Source organism: Heliconius melpomene, chromosome 1 (assembly GCF_056956725.1).
Source record: "Heliconius melpomene rosina isolate 202511_hmr_F chromosome 1, ASM5695672v1, whole genome shotgun sequence".
NCBI lineage: Eukaryota > Metazoa > Arthropoda > Insecta > Lepidoptera > Nymphalidae > Heliconius > Heliconius melpomene.
The window spans coordinates 12,069,501-12,085,160 of NC_140389.1; the positions used below are offsets into that span (position 1 = coordinate 12,069,501).

Sequence of the window (15,660 nt, forward strand, 5' to 3'; positions counted from 1 at the left end):
AAAATTTATTTAACATAACAATCCATGTTTCAATGAATAGCCATGCATTTACGAAGATCGTAACTTATGGAGTAATCTCAATGTTGATTTGAGCACTTTGAGGCCGCGGATCGCGATGTGGGTGAATATGTTGCACTCGTTCACGTACGCCTCTTGACACGTGTCGGTCTATCACCAAGTACCTATCTATTATTAACGGTATCAGTATTAAACTAATATATTTATTACTTGTGAACCGCTCGCGGCTTCGCCTGCTTGAATTAAACAATTATTTGCTTACTAATATGAATTATTTTCATGTTTTAATAGTACTATTATCATTTTAAAGACAATATCCATACATTGACAATATTCAAACAAGTTTCGGCCAATTTTGGCAAACAAAATACTTTATATTGATATAACTTTTTTTATCTATTAACGGATTTAAATAAAACAAACGCTAAATGTTAAGGAAAGTTTACCAAAGTATTAAGGCCTTAAATACAGTTTTGCATTTACATCGGTTAGGCCGTTAAAGTTTCTGAGAGAGATGAAATATATTTTCAGTTTTAATACATTTATAAATGCCTCCAATAAATAATTGATTTTCCCATATTTCTTCCATGTGTAGACCACGTTACAATTTTATTATATGGAATTGCCGTAAATCAATAGCGTGCCATAGAAAAATGTTTCACCATAATATTTAATGTAATTTTTCATGTCTCTTATTAAGTTGAATATTTTTATGATTTGACTATACTAAAGTTTAGAGCGTACAGAAAATATTTCTATTATTCGATTTCTAATCTTTCTAAATAAACAATTTTAGCAAATTAAGAAATCCTTTAAGCACCCACTTATTAACAGATTTGATATGAGTGAAATTATATCATATATTAACAGGAAATTTTATAACCATTGAGCTTCTTGAATTCCATTAGATGAATTTCTACTAAATGATACTAGGTAGCTTACAAAATATGCTTATACCGTCAGTCGTGTAAACTAATTGCCTTTCGCGCCCTGCCTTATCTAATCAGGTTCTGAAAAGAGCCGATGTAAATTCTGGAACACATGTGTTTGCGCGAGCGCACGTGTTCATTGATGTATCTTTGGCCTCAAAGGGGATCGACTCCTGACGGGAATAGGTAACATTAAGCAACCCGTAAGTAAACACTACTCATCACCACCCTTCTAAGTGTACAAAGAAAATCCTTATACTCTGCTGATAGTGAAAAATATGTCTAAGCCGCGCAAAGAAAACACAACTGAGTCACGTACGATTTGACACAATTATTATGCACGAAAGTATATTATACATATATCTTATGAATGGGATATATCTTTTAATTTAAAAAAGGCCAGTTATTAAGTGTATGATGTTACATTTAAATAATGTTCATGTTCCTGTTTTTATAACGCACGTAATGAGAAGACACTAAGTGCTCTACCATTCAAAAGATTCATAAAGGAGAAATTATAAATATATATGAAATTGCAAATCAAATATAAGTATAAAAGAAATTTCAGGCAATAACCAACATCAACATATTTAAAATACGTTTAGATTCGGTAATTTGTTTCGGTTTTAATTCAGATAGAGGGCGGCAGGTTGTATTAACATTAATTTATACAAGCGGGGGAGTAGAACACAAAACACGAAATTCTAATTGTACCATTTTCGTTGGTCATCCCTATCAATATGGCACGTCGCACGTCGCAACAGTCGTTAATTTTATTAAGAGCTTATTAAGCGGGCACGCGACCGCCAACAGTTGGCTCGACACACGGATGATATAATCGAAAACCTTATGGAGTGGAACGCGACTGTTGCTTCTAATTATATTTTAAAATTAATCTACATACATTTTTGTTATGTACATTAATTTTAAAATATTATAGGAAGTTCATTTAAGCTTTAATATATCAATTACATAAATAACAATAAAAAAGAACAAAATAAATTGCTAAAGTTAGTGTCCATATATAACATCAAGTACTAAAAGACGTTTAATGTTTGATGTTTGTTTTTTAAGCCAACACATTGTTTTATTTTATGGATCGATGTGTTGAATAAGTTATAGTAAAAAGTTATAGGAAAAAAAATAGAGCTATATAAAGTTTAAAGGAAATTATCATCTTACAAACTATATACACCTTCACACTGTATAGGTAGGCAGAGAGAAGCTAAAGTAGAGCACTTCGTCCTCCATTTTCCCTACCAAAGCGGACAATTGAATTCTGATAGAGAATGATCAAACTCACAAACATCGTTACAGTCAGGCAACTCAATCGAGTTAAATAGGAAACTTCTATAATTAATTCTTTTCACCAATTTTATATTAAGGCAAGACCAATTGTAGTGATAGGGATCCATTGGTTAATTTATCCGCAATTTGATGATTAAAATTGGAGACCTCTGCATTAGGTGGTCACGCAGCGCTGACCACCGGTGTCAGATGGTACTTAGCCCCTCAAAAAGCGAGTAATGAATAATCCTAGATTGCGTACCAGTGATATGAAAATACAATACTTAAATTCAAATAATATTATTACATATTATGTTGTGAAATCATATGGGTACTATGTAAAGTACTCCAGCATTATATACATAAAGCTGACGCAATATTAGCTAGTGCTATTATTTGTATCTAATTCAAGACACATTAGAGACCCGTTGTGGCGCAGGGGCTGTGTGTGACAATAAACACGACTGGTTGTGCGTTCGATCCCTCGATAATTTTATATTTTCATTATTTTGTTCTGGTGTCGAGCCACTCAACTCGCAATTCCTCCAGAATTCGGCGGAAAATGGGGAACGGTGCGTCTTAACTCTATATTCCCTCTACCTACCCTGCAGCGTGCATTATTCAGCGTGAAGCTGATTATTAATTGCATTAAAAAAGTTTTTTTTTATCTTTACCTGAGGAAGCAGGCTGAGAAAATCTATGAGTCACATGACATACAGTTTCAGTTTTGCACTTTCGACACAAACAATCATTTATATTTGAGCTAGGTGTCGCCTTTCTCGTAGTGCCATCTTATATAACTAGATCGTAAGATTATATTTATATACTATCACTTAACTTAACTATCACGTACATTTATTAATATAAAATTGCACCATTGTAAAAATATTATGCTTCTAATTAAAAAAATATATGAAATTTACATTATGGTTTGTGAGCACTCTATAGACACCCAATTTATTATAAGTACATAAGTATGTACTATACATATATATCTATATTTATATCTATATTTATAATTATAATAAAATCATAACTGATAGGTGCCTGAACATTGAAGATTTATGGAAAAATTATTAATGGAGGCAAGTAACAATATTACAGAAAATTGATTTTGAAAATTTTTGTCTGTTTGCCCGATTTAAGTGCGAGTTTTAATATTATATTGTGATATAAACTATTGGATATAAATAAAAAAGTTATATCAATAATATAAACTATTGGATAATAATTTTGTTATAGAATTGACTAAAATTTTAGTTTTCAATGTATGGATATTGATTAATAAATAAATATTTTTTTGATTCTAGCGGGCGAAGCCGCGAGCGGGATGCTAGTTGTAAACATGTCCACCAATACATAATATTTAAATAATAAAATATAAAAGCATAAAAGACATGAAATTGCATCGGAACAACGTTATGTGAATGAACTAAATCGTCAAAATATATATTTAGTTCGTAGGTACTTATATTTAAATTTAGTATATCAGCCATATTGTTGATAAAATTTGTATTTTATAACTGTGGGAAAATATAATATTCCCTAAGATAGCAATGAGTCACAGTTCCGCATCGAAACTATTGTCCAATGTGTAGGCGCCTGCGTTACCATTGTTGTTTATATGGAGATGGGGATTAAATGTATGATATTATTAATTGAAAGGCCCCGTTCCCACAGCTTCCGAAGGGTAAGTCCGGGTGACCTGTCACGAGTGACTCGTTTATTTGTTATTGTTGTACTATGTGCGATCGGTTTCCGAGCACACTCCCACGACAGGGAACAGATGCTGGGGGCCCCGAGCACCGCGCTCGCGCCGGGGCCCGCTGCACCACTACCACTCATAGTATTGTCTATCAAATGACCCTCATTTTTCTTGTGGGAATCCAACCTTACCGTGTGAATTATTTTGCAAAATTTAAATCTCAACTTAACGACGCTAAACTACGATGTTAATCAATGTAAAGATATTGTACAAAAGTAATTAATATAATATTTGCATATTTCATGGCATGTTACATTTCATTGACGATTTTTTTTTTTCTAAATAATTTTTTAAAAATGTCTGATATCAATAATATAACAAATGAAGCGAATTGTGATACAACAAACAGACACTTGACCCGTCAAAACAGCGCATTATTCAACCTGAATGAGATTAGCATAGATTGTCCGACAGTCGTCGCCGGGAGCCGCCATTGCATATGCGCCGCGGCCCCGCGCACCCCCGCGCACACCCGCACACCCCCTCCGCTGCCCCGACGCCAGCAGATGCTCCATTAATATTTTATCACGCATCGCATTAGGTGCGGGTTGCTATATCGTCAAAATTTCATCTTCACATCTGTCTGCTGAAACATGGAAATTTGTCAAATCTGAAAACATTTAAGGAAATATATGTGACTGCCTTCCTTAGTAGTCAGTCTATTAATATTTTGCTAGGCATTTGTCTGTTGCGGGAAATCTAGATTCGAAACAGGGGTGAATTAACCGTCTGTATTGCTAGTCCATGTACTTGCTATCTATTTATTATGTAATGTTTCTACATTTAGTGCTCATTTATTAAATATCAAACTTGTTTCATATTATTTAGGTAATTAAACCAAATAAGTACTTGTATAATTTCAAATGCACTACTTACTACGTTTGTATGACATGACGCAAGAGGTAATTGTTTAAAAAATATATATATATAAAAAAGCTAGCACTGTCACCTAGTTGATTAAGTATACATACGTATATTGCTGAAGCAAAATTCGAAGTTGAACTTCCATGCATCTCGCCCCGCATAATATCAAATTCCAATGAGCAGTAGCCGCTAGGTATACTCGTAAATCACGATAACAGTTTCGGATATCGAATGTTAATATGTTCTATAACAAATGCTTTGTTTTTGCAACCGCGAACGGAGATTGATGTGCAACAGTTACGGGATGCTCCTCGGACATCAATTCAAAATGTGTTGCATTTACAACTAGCTTTTTTTACAGTCTACTATGATAATTTGTAAATTTATACAAATAGCACTTTAATGCATCAATCCATCGTCCATTTTGGAGATTTTGTTAACTAACTAAGGATGGAAATCTGTTATTTTTGACACAATTACCTTACAAGCTACGTGCTATGTGTATGCACATAGCATACAGATGATACATAAATAGTTATATAGGTACATCAATCAAACCAGCTTCACGCTGTATCCCGCACACAGTAGGTCGAGAGGTAGAGGGAACCTAGTGCTACTACACCCGTTGCCCATTTTCCACCGAATTCTAAAGGCATTGCGTGTTGAGAGGCGGACCTCAACGTCGCGAATTTGAAGAACAAAAAATGAAAATGTAAATTTAAATAAATATTTAATTTCCTCGAGTAGGTAATGATTTAGTGACAATCATATTTTTTATAGAAGCTTTATGTAATTCATTTAAATGTGTAAATATAGTATTTTATATATTTTTATATATAGTCATTTTATACCTGTAGGTAGTAGGTATATGTACTTACCTAACTTTAGCCTTTACTTAGGTTCTAATTTTAATTTAAAGCAGCTATTAGACCAGTTAAAACCATTTAAAATACACTATAGCATCGAAAGGAGAAGAGAGGTTAAAATTTTCTTGTAATACTAAACTCAAAGTATGGGTTTATTAATACTACTAAAATTAAAATTTATGATCATAGACAGAATTTGCTCTCGATCAACATCTTAGTTTAGATATTACCTATTTTAGAAAAGTTAAAGAACTTCACTGCACATAAAAGTGCCGCACAGTGGTTGAGAATTACTTTGTTTTCTCGCAGTATATTTGTGTAATAAGAAACAGTTTTCTGATGCTGTCGCGGCGAGGCGATTGTGGGTTCGATTCCCATTTGGGGGAATGAAATATTTAATATTTTAATTTTTTCGCTCTGGTCACGAGCTAAAGCGTGGCGTTGAGTTCAGCCACTCATCATGCAATGCCTCGATTAATGGGAACGGAGTGTCTTATCAGTAGGTTCCCAGGATCCATCTGCTTACTTTGTTATGTGCGGGATACAGCGTGAAGCTAAAAGAATATTGTTTTTTGCGTACCTATATGAACGTATATTCTATATGAATGTCTTAATAACAATAGTTTTATAAGTTCGCACATCATAAGCTTTCATCTATCAAGCGGGGCACGGCGCCGGCACCGGCAGAGCTCTGACGCCCCCGCTCTGAAGCTATGAATATTTTAACTTATCCGTATGATTGACTCATTGTTAAGATTCGGTGTCATAAGATGTACGTATTTGATCCGGAAAGAAAGTGACCTATTGTACGAGTAAGTGAGCCTGTAACTATATATGTATATATATATATAGGTAGAAGCTGTGTAAGCACCTACTCATTGATTATAATTTTCTTTATTAACACTTTTTAGTACGTACGGTACGAAGCGTACACTTGAAATGTACCCACTCACTTTAATTTACACTTCAAACAATATAATATGACGATGTTTTACACGTCGCACACAGGTGAAATTTACACAGTTAATGGCCAGTATTCATAAATATAAAGTTACTCCCTCAAAAACATAGTAACATAGTAAAACTATCTACAAGATATCTTGAGCCATTTATTGGAATCCAGTAAAACGTTCAACACTTTTTTTAAATACTCATATCATATTTGAACAAGGCAATTATTGTTGCGTTGATTGTACCTCACTCCACGCAATGCCTCCAAAATTTGACGGAAAGTGGGGAACAGAGGTGTCTTAATGAGAACGGAATGTCTTATGGCTAGGTTCCCAGGTTCCCTCTGCCTATCCTGCTATATGCGGGTTACAGTGTGAATCAGTCATTAGCATACTTAATCATTTAATTGCGTTCGATATTTATTTAGTGAATATTAGAGTTAAAACATTATAGATCCCATACCTTTAGATAGATAAATGTTGTAGACGGTCAATAATTTGAAACTTAATTGAAATTTTATTATATTTTAGATTATATTGCAAGATAGCCACTATTCCTGGTAATCAGCCACAAATAATATACATGCCTACTTAATAATAAACTTTAAAATTATGCAGCCTTATAACTACTACTAAAAGTTTTCTTTTTATTTTTAGTTAAAAAATAAATCCAATTCAAATTTATATCTCAAAAATATAAACGATTTTTTAGTAGGCGATGTAGGTAGGAAAATGTTCACACTTTAAGAAAAAAACTCATTTTAATTTAACTCTTTCGAATCGAATCACTGATAGCCACCGTCAATAGAAAGATAGGTTGGAATGAGGTAAAAAATGTGTACGCTGAAGTATGTGAGGTCGTGGACCGCGGGTGCTTGTGTCAAGTGTCACGGGCAGGAATAACTGAGACGCGCCGAGTTCAAGAGGCACGACCGGCGACCAGCCATTGTCCGCTGTCGCACGACGAGACGAATCACATCAGAGGCTGCATGACCCACGTCAACGCGGTCACGAACCGATTTTCCACCAACTTCCTAATAATATACAAAAAAAAGCACGCCGCAAATAAGATCATTTGACTCGACACTTCCCATGAACGTATTTTTTGTTCTTTCAATCTATTCAGTTCATTTTTCCTCTTTTAATCCAAAGCTTATTTAAGTGTATAGTAATAGGAATAATATTTATATTGGAACAAAAGTTATTAGCGATAACCATCACGAAATTGATAGTGAGTAGGGACATTATTTTTTAAAACGTGAAAAAATTTTGGCTGCCGAAGTTTTAACATTAAAAAGAATAAAGAAAATGCAATAGCAACCCACCTATGTAAAGATTTAATATGAGGTATGTAGGTACCTACTTTTTGACTCCCTAGTGGACTAGTTATTGTGTTCACCATATTGGCGAATTAAAGCACACAATGTCCTTTAAAAGAGGAGACCCGAAGTAGCAGTAGTAGTAATACGTGATATTGATATTATTATGGATTGAATAGCACTTGATTATAGTAATCAGATTATAGATCTATCGTAGTAATATTTAACGTTTTTAAAACTATGCTAAAGGATCATCTTGGACACTCTGGTCTCCAATATTGTACGTAACGTGTGTACGAGATGACCTATATATATGTATATTAAAAAATACGTCAAGAGCGAGTTAGTCTCGCCCACCAATAGTTCCGTACCAATAAAGATAATACACATATCTATACTAGAGAACGTACCAATTTCATGATTGTAGGTCAACGAGAATGTGACGTTGTGTTCACGGGAGTGTAAAGTTTGTAATGGTTTTTTCTGTTAAATATACCTATTAGAAATTCCAATTTTCGGTATTTTTCCCTTTTTTTATACTGTTAGCTTGTCACTTTTACCAAAATTCCTAATTGTAAGTGCGCATTAAGTATCCTGTAGGTTACACTTCGAATTTCGTATAAAATAGGGGAATTGTGCTCAAGATGGCATACTATGATAAGATGACACACTACCAATATTGATGAAACTATTAGCGCAAAGTGCGATCTTGTGACGTTTTAGAGAGTGTCTGTAGATGCAGCTAGTGCTTAAATTCACTATGGCTGAAAGTGAATGCAGATGGGCAAGTAATTCATGTTTTAGTTATTTTCAATTGCAACAAATTTATCTTTCGCTTTTGCTTGGTGGTGAAAAGACATGTAAGATAAAGATTTTCTATTTGAACTAATTATAAATGTAAAATATGATTATTATATGACACAACTAACGCTAAAAGCGCATCCTGACCTATAAACTTTTGTCACAACGGTTAAAATTAAATTCATATATCTATTGGGTAAGATGACATACAAAATGTGAGTATAAGATGGCATACTATTTTACCCTTATAATTAGAATCGATGCATTTTTTTACTTTACCTACAAAATGCCGGGCAATTACAAACGAATATATATTGGTGACAAGAAGACATGGATAAGGCTGCTAGAGCAAGGGCATTCAATAGCCGCAAGTGACGAAGCTTATTTCCCTTTTGGAAAAGGAAGTGACTGATAACGGAATCCAACCTCATAGAATTTGCAACATATATTAATCTGGCCTTAATACTGATTAAAAGCCCCCAGCAAAGAAGAAACTATTTATTTGTGAACTACGCTCGACAAATAATGATGGCATTTTTATGCCACATACTAAGTATGTCATTTTACCCTGTAGATATGTCGTCTTACACCGGTCGACCTAAGTGCGATTTTTGTTTGTTTTTATGATGTTTGAAAGATGATTGTTCTGAAACTAAAATAATTTCGTTGATTATTAAATATATAATAGCATACGCAATATGCTGTTCTCAGATCACTTTATTTATTTGAAATATTTGTCTTCAAACAAAAAGTATGTCATCTTAAGCACAATTCCCCTACTGCAAAAACTATGCATAAGTAAGTAAACGCTTAATATCTTCCTTGCTCCAAGGGGCCGTAGACGTGGATTTAATGTTAACGCGAGGTATCGTTTCGTACACCTTTCCGCTACCTATACGTATATAATAGATAGCTAAGACTATTTAGGTTGTGCTGCAATATTAGACAATAATTATGAGTAAAAATTAGACATAATAATTATGAGATTACCTACTACGTAAAATGTCAACTAAAAATAAATACTTACTCTTTTTTTTCATATTCTTACATAATAAATCTAAAGACTTTTATTATCTTCAAGCTGTATCCCACACACAGCAGGCGTGAAGTCACTCCCTTCCCATTAAGACACTTTCATTTCCTACTATCCGCCGAAGTCTGGACACATTAGTGTTGAGCGGAGGTTAACGCTGCGCTTTGAATCGTTACCAGAGCGAGGAAAATGGAAATATTAAATATGGCATTTCCTCGAGTAAGAGTCGAACAAAAAACCTGTCGCGTTTACAGTTGCACGCACAAGGGGCACAAGCCCCTGGCTTTTGTATAAAATAAGCTACAAGAAGTTTGTACCTACCTAATGTTATTTTATAAATATCCAATTTAAGGTTTTTTTTTGTTTCTACTGTAAATTTTTACTTTTTGCCAAATTTCATGATTTTAGGTTAATGGGAAGTATCTTGTAAGTTTTGATTACGCTCCAAACGACAAAATAGTTTATTAACTTTATTTTTTTAGTCCTCCAAGGAACTGTAGACCTGTCAGTATATATTTGACATTAATTTCAGCTTATCTCCAAGCATTGTTGAGAAAAAGGATTTTGAAAAACATATAGACAGACGGCCTGGCAGAAAAATGTGTGGTTGAAAAATTATAATAAACATAAGGAATGAATAAAAATAATATATTTATTGTTTATATAAACTTAATTATTTTGTATAAACTCTGTTTTTCATATATTATTTATGACTATAATTAAATTTACCTTACATTTCTTTAGCCTTCACAAAGCATCACCTCAACATAACAATGAATACACAGTACAATCAGTGTAAATTTATGTTATAATTAAACTATTTACGTTACATATAATATTTCATAACTAAATCCAATGCAACTATAAACATAGATATTTTCAAAAACTCTCGGGGACCTGGAATAAAGTATTTTTTTGTTTTACGTAATAATCAAGTTAGATACTCTACCTAGTTTAAGAAACTCTGGTGGTCTCATTAATTTAAGGAAGCAAATTTAGTGTACTAATATTAAAAAATAAAATAGAAACTAAATATTAAATATATAGGCAACTATAATTTTCATAAAATGAATATCTATCAATTTACATAATATAACATCAACTATTGTCAACTATTCATTTTCAGAATATTATTCCGATTTATTCTTCACAGTATATAGTATTTGATTGGTCTGGTAAATGAGGTATAGAGCACTAACAAATACAGCATTGGCTCTGGAAAAGAATAAAAATAATATAAGAAAAACATTTTTTAAACCACATGTTATATAAAAATAGGTTATCATCTTCAAATTTATCTTGTTACACATGATATTTATACTCATATTTTTTTCATATTTGAAATTAGGAGGCTAAATTAACCTCAAGTATAAATAACCGCACAGCTTCTGACTCCAAAAATAATAATAGTGTGTTATCAATTCCCATTTTGAAAATTGATGTATTTTCATTACCTCACTCTAGTCACAAGAAAAAATTATATTGAGTGAGTATACATTGAATTCTGACACTCAACACGCAATATTTCGAAAATTGAGCATAATTTGGGTAATGTTGTAACACTTGATTCCCTCTGCCTAATCTGCAATGCAATATATGCATATGCTAAGCTATGCATAAGCTAAGAAAAAAATGCTTTAGATATGAAAATGCTACTTACTGGCCTTCTTTAAAGTATTCTTTTAAAGTATTAGAAAATCTCTTGGAATATTTAACAAATTCTCTTTTTCTTTGTTCCAAAGCTTGTTTTCCTGGACCAGGGGTATATGATGACACTTCATTGACTGCATCTAACAACTTCTTTATAGCTGATGCAATTTCTCTTTAAAAAAAAAATCTGTTAGTAATATGTAGACAAATAGAACTTACATGCCCAGATATGTGACATGTACTCCGCCTACAATACAATATGTGTCAAGTCACACTTTGTTTTACAGGAAAGAGGAAATAAAAACAATTTGAATATAATTATGCCCCTGAGTGGAGATTAAATTGTTCCAACATTCACAGTCAAATTATGACTGACATCAGGGTGTACACTTTTCTTAATAATATATTTAATTAATTATAAAACAATTAAATTTATTGTTTACAACAGTGGCAGGGTTACCATTGTATTAAAGTATATCTTTTGATATATGAGACCATTGTGGTAAAGCAGGGCAGTTGTGGGTTTGATTACCTCTAAGGGGAATAACTTATTTTCATTTCTTCGCTCAGTAACAAGAACCACTGCATTGAGTTCCACTACTGAACACTCAATGTCTCGAAGATTGGGCATCATTTGGGAAAGTGAGTGTCTTTAACTTCCCACTGTCTAGCCCGCTAAAGAGCTTATTTACAATTTTAACTTACTTGATTGTTTCAAGGAAAGTTTTTCTGTCAGTAATTTCATCAGGGATTCTGCTTAAAATCTTTTTTAAAGCTGTGGATTTCTTATTTAACTCTTGAAATGCTTCTTCTGATCTATTTAACCTCAAGTCAGCACCTATTGTTAATTAACAAATTAATAATATATCTGAGGCCAATTTCTATTTGTCTATTATCATATATTTTATATAATAGAAAAAGAGATATTTAAGTTTAGCAAGCAATACATGCAGACCTAGAAAGAAATTTATTTATTTAATCAAATTACATTTGTGCTTTACATACATTCGGTTTCTGTCAATGTTCCTTGTAAACGAAGTAAGCTCTCATTCATATTAACAGGAATATCTGCTCTTCTCATGATGCCAGCAACCAAATCATAATTGAGACCTGGAATAGCTGCCTCCGCCTTTGTAAGTGCAGCACGCAACGTTTGAGAAGCACCCAAATCATATTTCTCTAACTGAAATATATTTTAAGATTTACGATTAATTGATCTCAGCCACTGTCACCACACCTTAATTAACGTCAATAACAGAATCATATGGTAGCTACTCATATGCAATTTTCTTATTTCACTTTTACTTTAAATCTAATTATATGCGAATTTGATAATAAAAATTATGTAGTATTTTATTTAAATAAATACCTGTGTTAAAACAGGACGTATTAAGACAGGTAAAACTAAAGAAGTGACAGGTAATTCATCACCCATTGTCATTATGTCCAACAAATTAATTTAACTTTACTGCTACAAAAAAACAACGTTTTAGATAATGTTATACAACAGTGACGCAGTTTATACGAAAAGAACTAATCGTCGATATTTAACTTGAATGTACACTGTAACAACAAAAAATATTTTAGGCCAATATGTAGATAAAAAGAAAAGTGAGATATTCGACAGTAAAGACAATTGACATTTCAAATGAATGTTAACTGTTCAAAAAATATTGAATATGACAACTTAATTATACTTTTAAATATTGTAAAATACTTTTCTCTTTCTTAAGTGATTTAATTATTGTTATTAATTATTCAACCCAAAAAGATCAAATAACATTTGTGGAAATCAATTTGTTATTAATAAAAAAAATTTATAACCTTACTGTGCATAGTATATTTTTCTTCAATATTAGCTCTGGCAGCCCTATACTTAATAACTTAAAAAGTAATACAAAAAAAACTCAACTTTGACATTTCGATTACAATTATTTTGTGATTACTGTGGTGATTACAATTTAAAATATAATTGTTTTGTTTGATATCAATTGCTATTAAGAATTGATATTTAAAAGTAGTTTTAATTTAATAAACTGTCAAAGAGATGGCTAAAAACACTTCCAGCTCCGCTTTTCGTAAAATTGATATTGATCAGTACAATGAAGATAACTTTAAAGAAGACGACGCAGTGCAATCTGTGCCTACCGGACCTGATGAAGCAGAAGTCTGTGCATTTCTTAACCAATATCCTTTTTAATAACTTAATTAATACTTTTATTTCAGGTACTGTAATAGTGTAACTTAATATATATTATAGTTGTCTGATAACATGACAATGACAGTACTATATGAATCATAAAATTATAATGATAAAATGTTTTAATTATTCGCCACAGTCACAGAAGTATATCCTTGTAAAATATGGAAACAACAAAATGAAACAAAACATTTTTGTCATAATCCCTTTTGGTTGTTAAAATATTAAATACACTTTTAACTTAAAAATCTTACATATTATTATGAACTGAAAAAATCTACCTGTTCATAAGAACACAGTATCAACTTGTAAACCTGCTCTTTGCATGAAATCATGATATTGCATGTTGAGTAGAGAAACTCAAATTTGAAGATAAATTTTCAGAAGTGAAAATAATTTAAATAATAAACATTTCCTGAGTAGGGAGCAAATCAACTGTAGGGGGTACTTGAAAATTTATTTTAATTATCCACAATTACTTTCATAATACCAATTTAGTCAATGTCATATTTTTTCCTTAATAAATGAATACAGGCAGATATGTTGAAGCACTTAAGCATGTGTTAAGCAATGCACCTTTGGGGTCCTCTGATCAACAAATAAAAGTAAGTCAATAGTTGTTTTAATATAATAGCAATAATATATAAAAAAGCAAAGAATATCATATACATCTCCAAAGGGGGCACCCAAGAAGTTATGACATTTTATTTCTATCTACTAAATTATTTATTACTCCTAATTAAAGGCGAACACACAATTCATAAATATAATAATACAATATGTAAACTATTTAAAGTTATTAAATTTAATTTAAATTTATTAAAAAATATGAAACCTTGATTCAACCCAAATTGAGTTATTGCTGCTGCATAGAATTAAATAAACAAAATAATATATACTTTTCTAAGCCATTTTATTTGCTATCAAAGAATAAGCTATTTACAACATAGTAGTAATTTAATATTTATTTTCAGGATAATGCATTAAGCTTAACATTGAAAGTATTACTTGCAATAAAATCAGCCCAAATTGAAGAAGCTGTTGGTACTCTTTCACTGGATGATATAGATATTCTGATGAAATATATTTACAGAGGCTTTGAGTATCCCTCAGAGGGATCAAGTGGGCATCTTTTGTTGTGGCATGAAAAAGCATTTAATATTGGCGGTTCTGGCTCAATTGTGCGTGTTCTATCTGATAGATTAAAAGTCTAGTGTATATGTAAATATTCTTTATAAATATGTTCAATAAAATGTATTATACTTATTCAGTTATCATTCAGTGTTTTATTGTTGATTTCAACGCGCGTTGGGCCTGCCCACCAGAGCCCTTTCAACTGACACGTCACTTAAACTATCGGCTTTAATATCCATTCTACCAGGGGGGAGGGCCCCCGCCCCTCTCTTTTAAGGCTATTAATTTTAGGATTTGTGTGTGTGAAGGAGCTCAACGCCGGATTTTTGCCGTGATGCCAGAGCGAAGAAATGAAAATGTTAAGAAGTTTTAATTCATTCCCAACAGTCGCCTTACAGTCACACCCTTGTGTCTCTGCGCCTTTTACTAATTTGTACTGTTTTGTACTACAGTAGAAACTCGATTATCCGGCCCTCAGTTATACAGATTCGCGATTATCCGGACTCGTCAACCGCGATAACTATTTTATACAACTACAATGACACTTTAGAAATAATATATATGCAGGTACGTAAATGCGTACATAATTTGTGTATAAGAGGTATGTTGGTAAATGTTAATTATTTCTTAATAAACGTTGATTTTCGTTGATATGTAAGGGATGAAGGCATGAAGGAGCCAGATTTTGAAAGAGCCACTTGCAATATTATAGTAGTTTAGGAACGGATTCGTTAGAATATTTTATTTTTAAATGGCAATATTGATTTTCTAAAAAATTTACAGTTCATCGGAACCAACGGACGCCCATACGTCGAGTTGAAGTTTTTGGCATTCCAAAGTAAGT

General features: G+C 32.4%; 2 protein-coding genes across 2 annotated transcripts; one reads left to right on the plus strand and one right to left on the minus strand.

Annotated features, from left to right (window-relative positions):
- Window positions 1–10,463: 10,463 nt before the first annotated feature.
- Window positions 10,464–13,124, minus strand: Ccm3 (programmed cell death protein 10 Ccm3). Its single transcript, XM_085186505.1, has 5 exons — window positions 12,852–13,124; window positions 12,488–12,665; window positions 12,188–12,320; window positions 11,493–11,654; window positions 10,464–11,047 (listed from the first exon to the last, which is right to left on the minus strand). The coding sequence occupies exons 1-5, from the start codon at window positions 12,921–12,923 to the stop codon at window positions 10,963–10,965; spliced, it is 630 nt and encodes a 209-aa protein (XP_085042631.1). The 5' UTR covers window positions 12,924–13,124; the 3' UTR covers window positions 10,464–10,962.
- A 302-nt stretch (window positions 13,125–13,426) lies between these two features.
- Window positions 13,427–14,959, plus strand: Arpc5 (Actin-related protein 2/3 complex, subunit 5). The gene is made up of 3 exons (XM_085186517.1): window positions 13,427–13,669; window positions 14,215–14,287; window positions 14,657–14,959. Exons 1-3 carry the CDS (start codon window positions 13,530–13,532, stop codon window positions 14,894–14,896), a joined length of 453 nt encoding a protein of 150 aa, XP_085042643.1. The 5' UTR covers window positions 13,427–13,529; the 3' UTR covers window positions 14,897–14,959.
- The last annotated feature ends 701 nt before the right edge of the window (window positions 14,960–15,660 follow it).

What these genes read in the sequence shown, in the direction of transcription:
- Ccm3 (XM_085186505.1), bottom strand. Translation starts at nt 12,923, where the DNA reads ATGACAATGGGTGATGAATTACCTGTCACTTCTTTAGTTTTACCTGTC. An exon ending in AACATTGACAGAAACCGAAT is followed by an intron (nt 12,321 to 12,487) that starts GTATGTAAAGCA and finishes AATTAACAATAG; the next exon opens with GTGCTGACTTGAGGTTAAAT. An exon ending in GAATACTTTAAAGAAGGCCA is followed by an intron (nt 11,048 to 11,492) that starts GTAAGTAGCATT and finishes ATTCTTTTCCAG; the next exon opens with AGCCAATGCTGTATTTGTTA.
- Arpc5 (XM_085186517.1), top strand. Translation starts at nt 13,530, where the DNA reads ATGGCTAAAAACACTTCCAGCTCCGCTTTTCGTAAAATTGATATTGAT. An exon ending in GTCTGTGCATTTCTTAACCA is followed by an intron (nt 13,670 to 14,214) that starts ATATCCTTTTTA and finishes ATAAATGAATAC; the next exon opens with AGGCAGATATGTTGAAGCAC. An exon ending in CCTCTGATCAACAAATAAAA is followed by an intron (nt 14,288 to 14,656) that starts GTAAGTCAATAG and finishes ATTTATTTTCAG; the next exon opens with GATAATGCATTAAGCTTAAC.